Raw genomic sequence first — 15,014 nt, 5'->3', positions numbered from 1 at the left:
AAAACATCCCCTAAAAGGCCTCAGGAATTGTGCTCCTCAGTGTCTTGTCCCTCGACCTACTTTTCCTGGTCCCTACAGCCCACACACCCTCAGGCCCAGCCCCCCCCTAGGCTGAGAGGCGGGGTGGGAATCCAGCAGGGCCAGGTTTACATTCCTCGCCCTCAGGAGGCACCTCCCACACTGCCCAGGTAGGGGGCAAGCAATGTAAAGAGGGTCTGGAGGGCTCAGGCTCCATTCACCAGACAGCAGGATCCACTGCCCAGGACCCTGAGCCCAGTCCCAGACTGATGGACAGACAGATGGACAAGCAGATGCTCCTTGGCCAGCTGACCACTTTTCTGTGCCTGCTCAGCGGGGCCTGGCTGCCCACAGGCTTAGGCCTGGAACTTGTACCCCAAGGTCTCTCGCTTAAGCCCTGGGCTACTGCCAATAGGACCTGGGCTCTGAGCAGAGAGGCCTCGGGCCCCCAGATGCCAGCCTCTGCCCTCAGCAGCTGGAAGGCCTTCTTGGGCCTGCAGAAAACCAGATGGCTGGAAACCATGCAGAGTAGGAAGGGGGTGGCCACTGCCACCACTGTGTCTCTGCCACTGGACCCACAGGAAGTAGCCCGGGAGACATGCAAAGCCACGCCCTTTACTCAGGTGAGCAGGTGCTGGGGGGGGCGTGTCTCAGTGCAGGCACAGAGTATAAGCTTAAGCCCTGGACAGGCCTGGTTTCAATTCCTGCTTCTTCCACTTCGATGGTTGTGAACCTCAGTTCCCTCCTTTGTGAAATGGTGCCTAGTCCTTTCCCTCCTGGGCCAGTGTACTCACCTGCACCCCATCTCTGGGTTTCTGCTCTTGGCAAGCCCTAGGCTATTTTCCATTTACCAGCCAGAGGGCGCCCGTGAACACCTGAGTCAGGTCAGGTTTCTTCTCTGCTCAGAACCCTCCAGGACTCCCACCTCACTCAGAGCAAAAGCCCTCGTCCCCCTCAGGGCACACAAGGCCTTGCACACTCTGCCCTGATCACCTCTGCCCTCTCCCCTCACTCACTCCACTTCAGCCACACCAACCTCCTCCCTGTTCCTGGGATGCATCAAGCTTATACTACCCCAGGGCCTTTGCACTGGCTGTTGTCTTTGCCTTGAGCATTCTTCCCCAGACATCCTATGGTTCCTTCCCTCACCTTCTTCAGGTTTTTCTCAAACATCATTTGTTTAAAAATGTAGTACCTCCATGCTGTTCCCCTTCTTCTGCTTTATTTTTTTGTAGCACACAGCTTTACCTAACATTTAAAAAATGAATTTATTATAAACTGACTTTGGAATTGCTTTTTCCCTCTGTCTCTTTCACTAGCATATCCATCTACTCCACCAGGGCAAGGATTTTTATTTATCTTTTTCACTGCTGTGTCCTTGCCCCCAGGTCCTCTAGCAGAGCCAGGCACAGAGCAGGTGCTCAGTAAGTGTTATTTGAATGAATAATAGTTGTGCCGGCCTCCTAAGGGGTGGTGGGCAGCTGAAAGGAGATGGGCATAGGGAGCTCACAGCTGAGGTTAGTGGCTGCTCATGGGTGGGGAGGCTTGCAGGAATTTCTATGGTGCACTGGTTAAATGCACCTGGGTTCAAATTCTGCATTAACTTCTGATTTCTGTGCGACCCAGGACAAGTTGCTTCTCTTCTCTGAGCCTCAATTCCCACCGCAGGGAAATGGAGCTAACAGCAGTGGGGACCACACCTGGAAGGGGGCTCAAAGTCAGAAAGACTTTGCCCACAGGCCGTGTGATGCCCGGGTGATTGCACGGCTGGGAGCCTAAACCCCGCTGCTCCCGTTTACCAGCTCCAGGGCTGCTCCACACAGCTGCACACGATGCACCCAGCAGAAGGGACCCCAGGCCTCGATCCAGCGGTGCACCCTCACCCAGAGCTGCAACCATCCCAGAGGGGTGCTGTCTTAGTTATCCAATGCTGCTATATCTGAAATACAATAATGGGTGGCTTTAGTGAACAGAAATTTATGTTCTCACAGATTAGAAGGCTAGCAGTCTGAATTCGGACCATGGGCTCTAGGAGACTTTCTCTCTGTGTCTGCTCTGAGGAGGAAGGCCTTGGCTCTTTCCAGTTTCCGTTCTTTGGGGAATCTTCATGTGGCCTGGCATCTATTTTCTGCCATCCCTGCTTGTTTAATCTGCTCCTTTGTATCTCCAAAGAGATTGATTTCAGACACACCTACACCAATACTACCTCATGAACACAACAAAGAAACCCATTTCTCAAATGGGATTCTGACTACTATGAGGGTTAGGATTTACAATACACGATTCAATCCATTGTTGTTGTTAGGTGTCATCAGGTTGGCTCTGACTCATAGTGACCCTGTGTCCAACAGAACGAAACACTGCCCGGTCCTGCGCCAGCCTCACAATCCTTGCTATACCTGAGCCCATCATTGAAGCCACTGTGTCAATCCATCTCATTGAGGGCCTTCCCCTCTTTCACCAACCCAACACTTTACCAAGCATGATATCCTTCTCCAGGGAATGGTCCCTTCTGACAACATGACCAAAATAGGTGAGACGAAGTCTGGCCATTCTTGCTTCCAAGGAGCATTCAGGCTGCACTTTTTCCAGGACAGAATTCAGTCCATAACAGTGCCTTTTGCTAATCAGCACAAGCACGCCCTCACGGCTAGCAGCACCCTCAGCGTCTGTCTGATTTGGGGCGAGGGACTCCTCTTTGCTGCCGTTTCCTCATCTGTAAATGGGGTTAATAATAGGACTGGCATTACAGTGTCATTGGGAGGCTGAAGATTAGTCTGAGGAAGGTGCTTGGTACAGATCCTGGCATGGGATCAATAAATGTCACCTCTAATACCTGTTGGGGTTGTAGCCATAAAGAAGACAGAGAAAGTTCCTGCCTACAGGAAACTTATGTTTTAGGAATAAAAGAACAGACATCCCAAAGGGCCATAACTATAAATTACAGTGAGCCCCATGAAGAAAGAGAGTAAGGTACTGTGGGAGTGACCACTGTTGGGGGGCATAATTTCCTTTGCAGGCACCTGTAGGAAGGAAAGATGAGTTGGAATGAGTGTGGGGAGGGATGCATGGAACACTGGTCCAGGTGGAGGGCACAGCAGGGCCAAAGGTCTGGTACCAAGGAGTTGAATGTATTGAAGGAACATGGAGGAGCTAGTGTGTCTGGGGCAGAGTGAGTGAAGGGGAGAGTGGGGGGGTTGAGGGTAGGAAGTTGATGGGAATAAAGTGTGCAGGGCAGGGACTTGTGGGCCATGGGTAGGGCTTTGGATTTGATTCTAAGGAAGACAAGAAGCCTCACTGGGGGGAGAGAGAATGCAAGGTGTAAGCAGAGAAGGGCCATGACCTGGGTGCAAGTTGGTAATCTGTTTAGATGATGGCAATCGTAGGAGGAAGTAACATTTATTGAGCACTGACTGTGTGCCAGACAGTGGGCTATGGGCTTTCTGACTGATCCTTTTGGGCTCCAGTAATAACACCCTCTCTTGTTGTTCCTCAGCCCTAGGGCTGGCAGTGGCTTTCTGCTGGCTCTAATTCCAGGAGCTGCCTGGTCATCTCCAATTTGACTTTCAGTCTCTGTTCCCTGGACAACCAAGTCCCTGTATCAAATTCCCTCTGTTGAAAGACATAGAGTGGACTGATTTCTTTCTTTTTTTTTTTTTTTTTCTGGTTGAACGTCAGTGATTTTACAGGTAAGGAAACAAAGGCACAGAGAGGTTGAGTCACTTGCCCCAGGTCTCACAGCCAGCAGAGACAGAGTCAGGATTTGAACCCAGGCAGCCTGGGTCCAGCGTCCAAGCTTGTCAAGGTTGGTGGAAGTGGATGCAGACTGTTCTTGACACTCTTACTCCAGACTCCATTGCCCTGACTTGTCTCCCTGCCTCTGGCTCTAGGTGCTCTCCCGCCCTGGCTGTACAGCTGCCCGCCTGCGTAATCACCTCTGCTTCGGCCACTGCTCTTCTCTCTACGTCCCCAGCTCGGACCTCTCCCCTATTGTCCTCTGCAGTAGCTGTGTCCCCACTCGCAAGCGCTGGACATCTGTGGTCCTGTGGTGTCGAGTGGGCAGCCCAGCGTTCCGTCGGCAGGTGAAGATGTCCACCATGCTGGTTGAGGGGTGTCAATGCAGCCCGAAGTCATGAGCTGAACTCCATGGATGGACACACAGACATGCACACTGGGGAGGGAGACAGACAAAGTCACCGAGCTGGATGGTATACACTGGGTCAAGAGGCCAGGGATGCAGAGGCAGGCAGGCAGGCCAAGACCTTCTCTGCTCCTGGGGACCTTGGACTCAAGCCCAGCTATGGGGTGGAATACTAATAGTATAAAACCCAAACCCATTGCTGTTGAGTCAATTCTGACTCCTAACAATCCTATAGAACAGAGTAGAAGTACCCTATAGGGTTTCTAAGGTTGTAATCTTTGTGGAAGCAGATTGGCACATCTTTCTCCCAAGGAGCTGCTGGTGGGTTCAAATTGCCACTGTTTTGGTTAGCAGCCAAGCACTCAGCCACTGTGCTAACAAGACTCCTTTCTGTTCATATAGCATACCCTTATGGAGCTGTCACTGCCCCCCAGATTTGTGCTAAGCATTTCACATGTACTAACTCATGGAAGCCTCACTGCAACCCTATGAGATAGGGATGAATATCATCCTCTTTTTAAAGATGAGGAAACTGAGGCCCCAAAAAGCATCCTCACTCACTCACGGTCACACCACAGAAAATGGCAGAGCTGGGATTTGAACCCAGGCAGCCTGCCACTCACTCTTAACCAGTAGGTAGCACTGCCTCTCACAGAATGAGTCAAAGACACACTCCCAGTTGCAGGGAGGACAGTCAGCCTTATCCAGACCTGGAGACACAGTGATGACCTAAGGCAGGCAGGCAGGCAGATGCAGCTGGTAGGGTACAACATGGGTTCCTGATATCAAGGCAGGACCCACATGCTCTCAGCGGCCCCTTTCCTTGATGGCCCCACCCCACCCCCACTCAAGTCTCCACATAGCGCCATGTTCGGCGCCAAATTCCACAGGAACCATAAAGGTTGGCCGAGCCCAGCTGTGTGTGTGTGTGCCTGTTCCTCTGGTGGGGCTCCTTGAGAGGGGTGGGCAGAGTGGCTGTGGCAGGCACGGGCATCAAGGGGCGTGGGGTCTGCGGCTGGGCGCGGGAGGCCTGGCTCTGGGCGGCTGGAACCAGAGCCCTAGCAGATGGGCCCGTCTGGCACAGACGCAGGGACATGTGGTGCTGTCAGAGTTGCCTCCAAATGCCCCCCGGAGCGCAGGGCGGGGGCGGCTGGCTGGGCCCCCTCAGCCCTCTTCCTGCCTCAGGAAGGAAGGCCCCAGGTGAGGGGAACAGGAGGGGGGACCTGAGGAAACAGATGGGCCAGTGGGGCGTGAGAGCCCATGACCTCTGACCCCACAGGCCAGCATGGAGGGATGGGAACTGGCCAGGCAGGCCGCTCCCAAGGTCTTGCTCAAAGAGCCCTAGGGGGAGTCAAGAGGGGCCTGTGGGGGAGGGATCTCCACTCCCACCCCCCGTCTAGTTCAGCCCTGGCACCGTGGTCACCCCTGTCTCTGGCGGGCATGAGGTGCCTGTTCCCCCCTCAGCTGTGCCCACCTCCTGCTATCCAGGGGAGCCAGCTGGGAACCTTGGTGACAGGGGGCCCTGAAGTTCCTGCCCCCTCCTGAGCAGTGCCAGCCAGCCCCCACTCCCTGCCCCCCAGGCCCAGTAATGGGTGGGTAATGAGTGGTGGGGGATTGGAGGAGGGGCTGGGATGCAGGTGCCACGGGCGCTGGCACAGGGGCTGCTAATCAGGTTTGCCAACGCCATCTGTCACTGCTCGAGCATCTGGGGCTCAAGGTGACCCTGTCACCCTCAGTTACAATTATGAGTTTGGCATCTGTATTAAAGCCCGCCAGCCGGCCGGGCGGGGGAGAGTGGGGGTGGGCATGGGGGTGCACTGTGAGCTCCTTCCCAGGGGTCCTGTTCCCAGGGGCTGCATGGCTTCCAAGGCACAGGGCTTATCTGTGCTCAGAGGAGTGTGTGTGTGTGTGTGTGTATGTGCACGTACATGCATGCCTGTGCCTGTACATCAGTCCAAGCCTTCATGATTCTACGGATGTGTCTGTGTACAGGACTGAGAGTTGTGGGGTTTGATGTATCCCTGTGTGGTGGCTGTTCATCCCAGAGCTTGGGTGGGGATGGCTAGATGAGCATATGCCTGTGTGCAGAAAGAAGAAGGGATGGTAGTTCCTGTGTGTTTGGGTGATGGTGTCGGTCAGGGTATGTGTATGTGAGACCCTGTGTGTGTAGGGTTGTACTACATATATGGCTGTGGGGGTCTGTGAGGGTGTGTGATGCTGTACTTCTGATGGTCACAGGCTGTATGTCTGGGTGTGAATCTGTCAGATCTACTGGAGTTCTTCCTCTATATATGGGTGTCTTCACGCACACATGCGTGCATGGACATTCGTGTGTGTATGCAAACACACAGGGACAGGCCAGGAAGGGGGAGCAGCTGGGAGAGGGCTGTTGGTCCACACACTGTGTCCCTGTGGGCTCCTCTCTGGCCCCTGTTCTTTGTTTCTGCCCCACAGACACAGCTTAATCTGGGCTCTATGAAGGCAGGGGGCTGGGCCCTGGGCTGTGGATTTTTGGGAGCTGGGCTTTGGATTATGGGTTCTGGATTCTAGATTCTGAATTATAAGATCTAGATTTTTTTTTTTTTTTTTTTGAGTCTGGGATGTGAGTTCTTGAATCTGGGGTCTAGTTTTGGAATCTAGGGTCTAGGCTCTGATCCTGGGTGATTGGATGTGGGTCTGGATTTCAGATTCTGAATTCTAGGTCTGCATTCTCACTTCTGGACCCTGGATCTGGACATTCCCTGACGCTGTGCTGAGCTCTGGCCTGGGTCTGTTTCTTCTCCGCCCTCAGCACCAGGCCACTGGGCCACCATCTATCACAGATGGATGCAGAGACCAATCATGGCCACCAGGGGCCACCCTTGGTCCAGGTTTGGGTAGAGCTGACCTAGGCAGAAGGAGCTGGGGACTACTACCCTGGTTCGACCTGATCCAGCCCTTTGGGGAGACTGAGGGTGGGGCTTTACCTCTTTCTCTCCCCACCTCTACTTTGGCTGGTGTCTGGTGTCAGCCCCCACTGACTCAAATGTGAAGAACTGGACACAGCACCCCGCCCATGGGACAGGGCACCTGGTGACTGGCTTAGAGGCAGGGTGGAACTTGCTTGTGTGTTCCGTGAGGATGTCAGTGAGTCTATGAACACCTGTCCAGGTGTGAAGGTGCACCATGTGTCTGACAGTGGCCACATATGACACTATTCTTGGGGAAATGTGAACTCTGTGTTGGAGAGTCCCATGTCTGAATGTGACCATGTGTTTGACAAAGTCCATAATAGCTTATGTCCTCATGTGACAGTGCACCCATAGGGCTGTGTCTATAACTGTGAGGGGCCACTCTGATGTGCATAGGAGTCCCTGTGGGAGTCCTCATGACATGGGTGATATGAGTCTGCCTATGTCCCTGACTGTGAGTGTCCCTGCGTGTCATGAGTGCGTCTGCAGTGTGACCACATGAGCAAGGTGTCAGTGTGTCTAGGAAGGTATGAATCTCTGGGTGGGTGTGTCCTGGGGTGTCTGGGTCCCTGAGGGGATGGTGTGTTGTCAGCAGGGGTGTGCAGATGTATAGGGCAGAGGTCGTGTCTTGCGAATGTGTCCAACTAGGGAAAGCAAGTGGTCCAAAGGCAGGTGGAGAACGCCAGGCGTGACCAGCAGTAGGCAAGTGAGACTAGAGACTAGGAGCAGGCAGCTGGGGTCTGAGTTTCTTTCCCTGGAGTCCCTGATGTCTGGTTATTCCTGACCCTCCACCTCCCTGTGTCTATGGCTGGGTCTCCTTCCACCTCTCAGCGTCTCTGACTTTCTCCGGGCACAGAGGGGCTCTGGGGGTACTGGCTGACTGGTTCTGCCCACCTCCCACATCACCTCTTTCCTGGCTCTGCCTTTCCTTTCTCCTTCCGGGTCACAGTTTCTCTCCATCTCCAAGGACTCTCCCTCTCTCTCTGTCTCTCCCATCACTCTGGCTCCAACCTCTGTCTCTCTCTCCCAGCTTCTCAGCGTCACTCTTTCTCAGCTAGGGAGAGCTCTGTCCTTGTCACCTTATCTCTGCCTTTCCGTCAGGTCTTTCCTGTGTCTCTCCTTCCGTCCTATCTTCCTTTCAATGTGTCCTTTCTTCTCGTTTATGTGTCACCCTCTCTAAAATCGTTTTCGGTCTTGTTTCTGTCTTTCCCTGTCTCTCTCATCTCTCAGTTTCTCCCCAGCTCTCTCTCCATTTCCTTGTCTCTGCCCATTTCTCCCCCACCCCGTCTCTCCCCATCTCCCTGTCTCTCCCTATTTCTCCATCTCTTCACGTCGTCTCTCCCCATGTCTTTCCCTCCTGTCTCTGACTGCCCTGGTGGGTCCGGTGGGTCCAAAACAGCCGGGCCGGGGCGCCGAGGCAAACAATGCCTCATTCACGCGGCCCACCGGTGCCATGGCAACGCGCCCGCCCCGCCCTCCCCGCGCGCCGGCCGCGCGTGCCAGGAGAATGCCATGGTTACGTCAGGCGAATGCCCAGCCCCGCGCGCGCCTCAGCCCCTCGCGCTCTTGAAGTGGCCTGGCCGGCAGGGGGCGCCCGGACCGAGGCGCTGCCTGAAGTGAGGCGGTGCATCATCCTCCAATGAGGGCCCTTCAGCTGCTCAGTGCCTCGGTTTCCCCATCTGTAAAACGTCAGGGGTGGGCAGAGAAAGCTCCTGGGGGGGGTGTGTCTGTGATAGTGGATGATGGTGCTGTCTGGGGGTAGCTGTGTGTGTCTGCATTTGAGAGTCCGCAGAACTATATGCTTTGTGAAAGTGTGGGTCCATGTTTGCACGTTTGTGTGGGTGCTTTATGAGTGGTTGTAGTTTGGAAGTGACTGGATGCCTGTGTATTTGCAGATGTGTGTGTGATGGCCAGTGTCCACGAACTGTGGATGTGATGGTGTGTGTGTGTGTGTTTGTGGTAGTGTAATTGTGTGCCTCCATGTACATGTGCATGGTGTGTGTGTGTGTGTGTGTGTGGTTTGTGATTGCAATTGTGAGTTCACATGATCATGTCTGTTTGCATGCCAGGTGTGTGTGTGTATGTATGTGATGGTGGATGGCTGTGTTGTTGGATGTGATTATATGTCTGTGTGCGCTTGTGTGTTTGTGTGGCTCTTGTCTGTGTGTCTATGAGTGTCTGTGTTCACAAGCCCATGTGAGCTTATGTGTGGAGCTGGGTGTGGGTTCTGAAGGCTGCCGGGGCCAGACTGAGCCCCCCCTCACCTGAGGGCTCCTGGCACAGAAGGAGGTGCCCAGCTGCCTGGGACCTCCAGCTCCCCACAGGTTCAGGAGAGCCCCAGCTGATGAATATTCATTAGGGGGGGCTGGCACCCACTGCCAACAGCTGTGAGTCCATTAGCCCCCTCCCCCTAGCTTGACATGCACCAAATATGGAGGGGAGAGGGGGTGTCAGTGTGGGCCTGTTATTGTCTCATGACTTGGGGAGCTGGGGTGTCCCAGTCACAATCTTGGGGCTGTGTCAGCATGCTTGGGTGCTAGTTGGGATGGCCTAGGGAGCAGTCACAACGTGGTATTGCGACAGGCACTGGGGAGACAGACTGTTGTGTGACAGTTTGTCCTTGTAATCATTGTGTGGTTGTCACTGGTTGTTTCTTTATAGCTCTGTCTGGGGACTGTGGCTGTTGTGCGGCAGTGTGAGGTGTGTGCCTGTTACCTGTAATGGTGACACTGTGAGCATGTGTGATCAGAGTGACTCTTAACTGTTCTGCAGCGGTAGCCTGTCTGCTGGCTGTTTGTTCTATACACCGTGACAGTGAGGGTGTGTCGTCGTGTCGTTGGAATGACTGGTTTGGTTCCGAAATCAATAAAAGGGCTGCTGTGTACCACACTCTGGGGGCATGATGATCCTTATGACTGAGGGGGGAAGTGGCTCTGTGTGGCCACTTGCCGAGCACAGCTGCAGGGGCACCCAGGTCATGAGTGTCAGGTGCTTCTGTTGGTCAGCGGCACGACCAACAGAAGCTGTGTGAGAAAGGGTCAGAGTGGGGCTAACCAGGGGGTGTGGGAGACCTTGTGGCTGGAGGTGTGTGTGACCAGAATAGCTGAAGGGGTGATAGTATTTCTGTGTGTGACAGCATGGCTGGAGATGTGACAGATGACATAGTCATGCACGTGACACTGTGGCAATGGCAGTGTGGCTGTGTGACTGCATGATTGAAGGTATGACAATATACTTGTGTGTAACATTGTGGCTATGTGTGGTTTTGTGGTTGAAGGTGTGACTTCATGGCTGAGGGTATGGCAGCATGGTCATGTATGAAAGCATGATTATATGTGACAGTGTGACTCTGTGACAGCTTGGCCATGTGTGACAGAATGACTAAGGGCATGACATTTGTGGCCATGAGTGACAGTGTGGTTGTCTGTCATTGTGTGGCTGGAGGGGTGATAGTGTGGCTGTCTGTGTAATTGTGTGGCCAAGGGTGTGACAGCATGGCTGAAGGTAAGACTGATGGCCATGTATGGCAGTGTGGCCATGTGTGACAGTGTGACTAAGGGTATGAAATTGTGTGACATCATGGTTGTATGTAGTTGAAGTTGTGATGGTGTGGCTATGTGTATAGCTGTGTGGCTGAGGATATGACAGTATGGCTTAGGGTGTGACAGCATGGCTAAAGGTGTCATAGAGTAGTGATGTGTGATATGTGGCTGGATGTAGTTGTGTAGTTGAAGGTATGACAGTGTGGTTGTGTTAAAGTGTGGCCATGTGTGCCAGCACAGCCATGTGTGACAGTGTGGTTGAGGGCATCACAGTGTGGTTGTGTGTGACAGTATGGCTGTGTGTGACAGCATGACTGAGGATGTGACAGCAAAACAATGCATATGACAGTGAGTGTGTGTGATGACACGAGCGGAGGGGCTATGGCTGTCGCCTCCAGGCTGCAGAGGGAGCTGGGGCTCTGCAATGAGAGGCCTCCTGGCATGGGACTGACAGCCCCGTCGTGGGGGTACACATTAGACCCAGAGACTGGGACATCAGGAGAAGCAGTGCCAGCTGGGATACAGAGCCTCGTCCCAATGTTGTCCCCTCTGTAGGCTGGGTTAGAGAAGTGGCCTCCAGATGTGGTGGGAACCAGAGGCAGGCGAGGAGGGCTCCCCCAGCCTGTGGTGTGCGTGGCAGCCCAGCCAGGGCCTCGGTGCAGCCAGCCTCACCTTCCGACGCCCCCGCCTGGGAGAGCTGCACGGTGTGCTGGTCCTAGAGGCAGCACACAGAGGCCCCATTCAGGAGCAGGGCCAGGTTTCCAGGGCGGGTGGGTCTCTGGCCGGCTGCAAATGAAACGTTTCCCCGGCTCTTTTCCTTGCCTCCAGTTGAGGGCCGGCCACAGGAGGTCCTGGCTCTGCCTGTCCTGGGCCTAGGCAAGTGTTCATCTGTGTGACCTTATGTGCAACTGCGGTGGGTCTGCGTGGCCCCAACTGTGTAATGTTTGTGTGTGACTTTGGGAGGTGATTGGACTGATAACTGTGTGACCCTTCATAACCATGGTGATCTTGTGTTTCTGTGTGTCATGTGTGTGATCGCTATCTTTGTGTTACTCTGTGTGTGTCGTAGCTGTGGATGATTTTAAAACCATCCCTCTATGCAGCTCAGTAGGTCTGTGTAGTCCTGTGTGGGATTCTGAATACTTATATGACTATGTGTGTGTCAGTGTGTCTGTGCAATTCTGCACGTCTATGTTAGTCACTGTGTCTATGTACATCTTCATGTGACTCTTAGTGGGCCTGGATGTGACTCTGAGGGTGTCTGTGTGCAGCTTTGTGTACATCAGTGTAACTGTCCTGAGTGATCCTGGGAGTCTGTGTACTTGTGTCTGTGTGTGCCTTTGCAATTCAGTGTGTATTGGAGTCTCCATGTGGGTCTTTGTATGTGCTCCATGTGTGTTGGTGTCACTCGTGGGTGGGTGACTCTAGGAGGGTTTGTATGGGAGTCTCTACGAGTTTGTGTGTCTGTGTGACAGCATTTCTGGGTGCCCCTACCCTGTGCTGTGTGGGGATTATGTGACACTGTGTGACTTCTCGGAAGAGGAGGGGGCTGTGTCTTTGTTTGCCTGAGTGTGTCTTTGTGATTCTGTGTGTGTGACCCTGGGAGTCTGGTGCCTGCATTCACATGTGTGACATGGTAATGGGTGCCTGACCAAATGTGCTTTGGGAGTGGGGACCTGTAACTCTCTGGGTTCACTCTCCACTAGGGTCTCCCAGCCAGGGAGGGGGACAGAGAGCACAAGGCTGGGACCCCAGCCTGGAACACAGACCATACCTACCAGGTGTCAGACACTCTGGGAGATCTGGGATCCCCAGTCTGGCCAGGAGGGCCTAGTGCCCCCCTTTTCCTCCCAAGGCAGCATCCATAGCCTGGCTCCCCACTTACCTTGGGTGCCAGATGCTTGCCTACCTCATCCAGAGGCCTGCTCAGCTGCGGGGGTTTCAAGGGTCTGGCGGCGCCGGAGCCCAGAAGGCCAGGCACTGCTTCTGTGGCCCAGGACATGGCTGCTGGGGCCCAGACATTTCAGTCTCCCATCTCCACAGCATCTTGGGCAGGTACTGGACCTGGCTCCCAGTCCTCCCTCCTCCTCCTCCCCCCACACACCTGCAGTGTAAGAACACACCTGCTGCCAGCCACAGCCAGGTGGGCAGCCCCGGCAGGGAGGAATGTGGGGGATTCCAGCTGTGGCATCCCAGCTGTGCCCAGCCCCCTGGCAGCACCCTCCTCCTCTGTGATTTCTGGAAGGCCAGGTGTGCCCCAAGACCTGCGCTCTGGAGGGGAGGGGTAGGGAAGGGCGGGCATGTCCAGTGGAACAGCCTCTCTGTCTCCCCACAAAAATCTTCCCAGCTGGCAGCTGTGGAGAGGGGAGCAGAGCAGAGTGAGTGTGGGAGGGTACTGTGGGTACAGAGGAGGGGGTCTGAGTGTGCAGAGAACTCTTGAGTGTGGATGTGTATATGAACACGGAGGCAAGTGTCTTGTTTGTGCGAACATGGGTGGATACACTGTGTGAACATGTGCGTAAGAGTGCGTGTGCACACATGTAGGGGCGGTGTTGTGGTGTGTATTTGTATGCATGTATGTGAATGGAAAGATGTGTGTGTGTGTGTGTGTGTGAAAGGAGCTCTGGTGGCATAGTGCCTAAGGCATTTGACTGCTAACCAGAAGGTTGGAGGTTCAAACCCACCAGCCGCTCCGTGGAAGGAAGATGGAGCAATCTACTTCTGTAAAGATTTACCGCCTCAGAAACCCAATGGGGGTCACTATGGGTCAGGATCAACTCCATGGCAGTGAGCTCGGTCTCGGTTTGGTGTAAAGAGAAGGATAGGTCTGTATGTGTGTGTATTTGAATGGACGAATGAGTGTCATGAGTGTGTAATGGAAGAATGAGTGGGGTGTGTGTGTGTGTGTGTGTGTGAATGGAAGGATGAGTGTCAGACCCCCTCCTCTGTGCCCACAATACCCTGAGTGAGTGTATAATGGAAGAATGAGTGTGGTGAGTGTGCGTGAATGGAAGGATAGCTGGTGTGTGTGTATGTGTGTGCATGTGTGTGTGAATGGAAAGATGGGTTTGAGGTAAGCATGAGGTAATGATTTAAACAGAGCCCTAGCTTAACCTAGCGTCAAGGTCTGGAGCACTGGGGGCTGGGGAACAGGGCTGGGGAGACAGGCTGGGGGTGTGGACACTGGGCCAGAGTGCAGTGTGGTGGTATAGGGGGGTGTTGAGAAGTGTGTCCTCTCATGGCCATTTGCAGAGGGATAAGGGGGGCTCACCTGGCTCTCAAGATCCCCCCTCCAGCTCCATTAAAGGTCTCAGACATTCCAGAAGTCTGCCAATATTTCTTTCCTCTCTAGGGACTCTCCCCCAAGCCCCCCAACAGGCCCACACCCCTCCAGTACCACTTTGTCCAAGGCTACCCCGTTCCCTTAGCTCCTCAAACCCCTTCTGGGCCCACATGTCCCAAGCCCCTTCCCCTAGACATCCCTGCCCCAGCCTTTCTTGGGTCCCCCAAACCTATTCCCCATACCTTTTCTACCATCTCCAAGACCCCAGCTCCCTTTATGTCCACCCCTCCTTCCCTTTCCCTCAGCTACCATTGGAGCCCCAACCTAATCACTGCCCTTTTCCCCAGCCATCCAGGCCCCCGGGCCCCTCCCCTGCTTCTTCCTCAGCCCCTCACAGTCCCCAGCCCCATTCTGTACCCCTTCCGCCTGCCCCTCATGTGGCCCACTTCTTCCCTAAGCCCCTTCCCCCACTCGTCTTCAGCCCCCAGTCCCCCGCAGCCCATCCCTCAGCCCCCCAAGTCCCCAGCCCCCCTTCCCTCTTCCTGCTGCAGTGGTGGTGCCGAGGCAGCAGCGGCCCTGAAACCTTAAACGGTGTTAAAAGTTTCTGTTTACAAGAAGCCCTTGAATTTTTAAGGATGTATCGATTCCCTCTGCTGAGGCCTTGCATCTGCAGCGGCTGCTGGCACAAGGGGGGAGGCTCTGACCTGACTTGGGATCCATAGGGACAGATCTCCACCCCCAAGCATGGAATCTCTCTCTCTCTCACACACACACACACACACACACACACCCCACAGGGCCCAACATACATAGGCCACATCCTTACACACACACAGAGACCCTCTCTCATATAGACACCAGCAGGGCCTGACATACACACAGACCCCCCTCCATACACATACATGCACACCAGCAGGGTCTGACACACAGACCATATCCCTAACACATACACAGAGACCCTCTCTCTTCCTCCCTCCCGCCCTCCCATATATACACACACCTGTGTATATAAACTCTGGTACACACAGACCCTCATCACTGCCCTAGACCCATAGAGAAATACTCCCAGTCACACCCAT

The 15,014-nt window shown here is 54.2% G+C and overlaps 1 protein-coding gene across 1 annotated transcript; it reads left to right on the top strand.

Annotated features, from left to right (window-relative positions):
- Positions 1-311: 311 nt before the first annotated feature.
- On the top strand, positions 312-4,154 carry DAND5 (DAN domain BMP antagonist family member 5). The gene is made up of 2 exons (XM_007954389.1): positions 312-641; positions 3,909-4,154. The coding sequence occupies exons 1-2, from the start codon at positions 312-314 to the stop codon at positions 4,152-4,154; spliced, it is 576 nt and encodes a 191-aa protein (XP_007952580.1).
- Positions 4,155-15,014: the final 10,860 nt, after the last annotated feature.

Source organism: Orycteropus afer, unplaced genomic scaffold (assembly GCF_000298275.1).
Source record: "Orycteropus afer afer isolate SDZICR_OR568_19922 unplaced genomic scaffold, OryAfe1.0 scaffold00460, whole genome shotgun sequence".
Lineage (NCBI taxonomy): Eukaryota > Metazoa > Chordata > Mammalia > Tubulidentata > Orycteropodidae > Orycteropus > Orycteropus afer.
The sequence above is the reverse complement of the archived record's forward strand: the minus strand, read 5'-3'. Positions and strand labels throughout refer to the sequence as shown.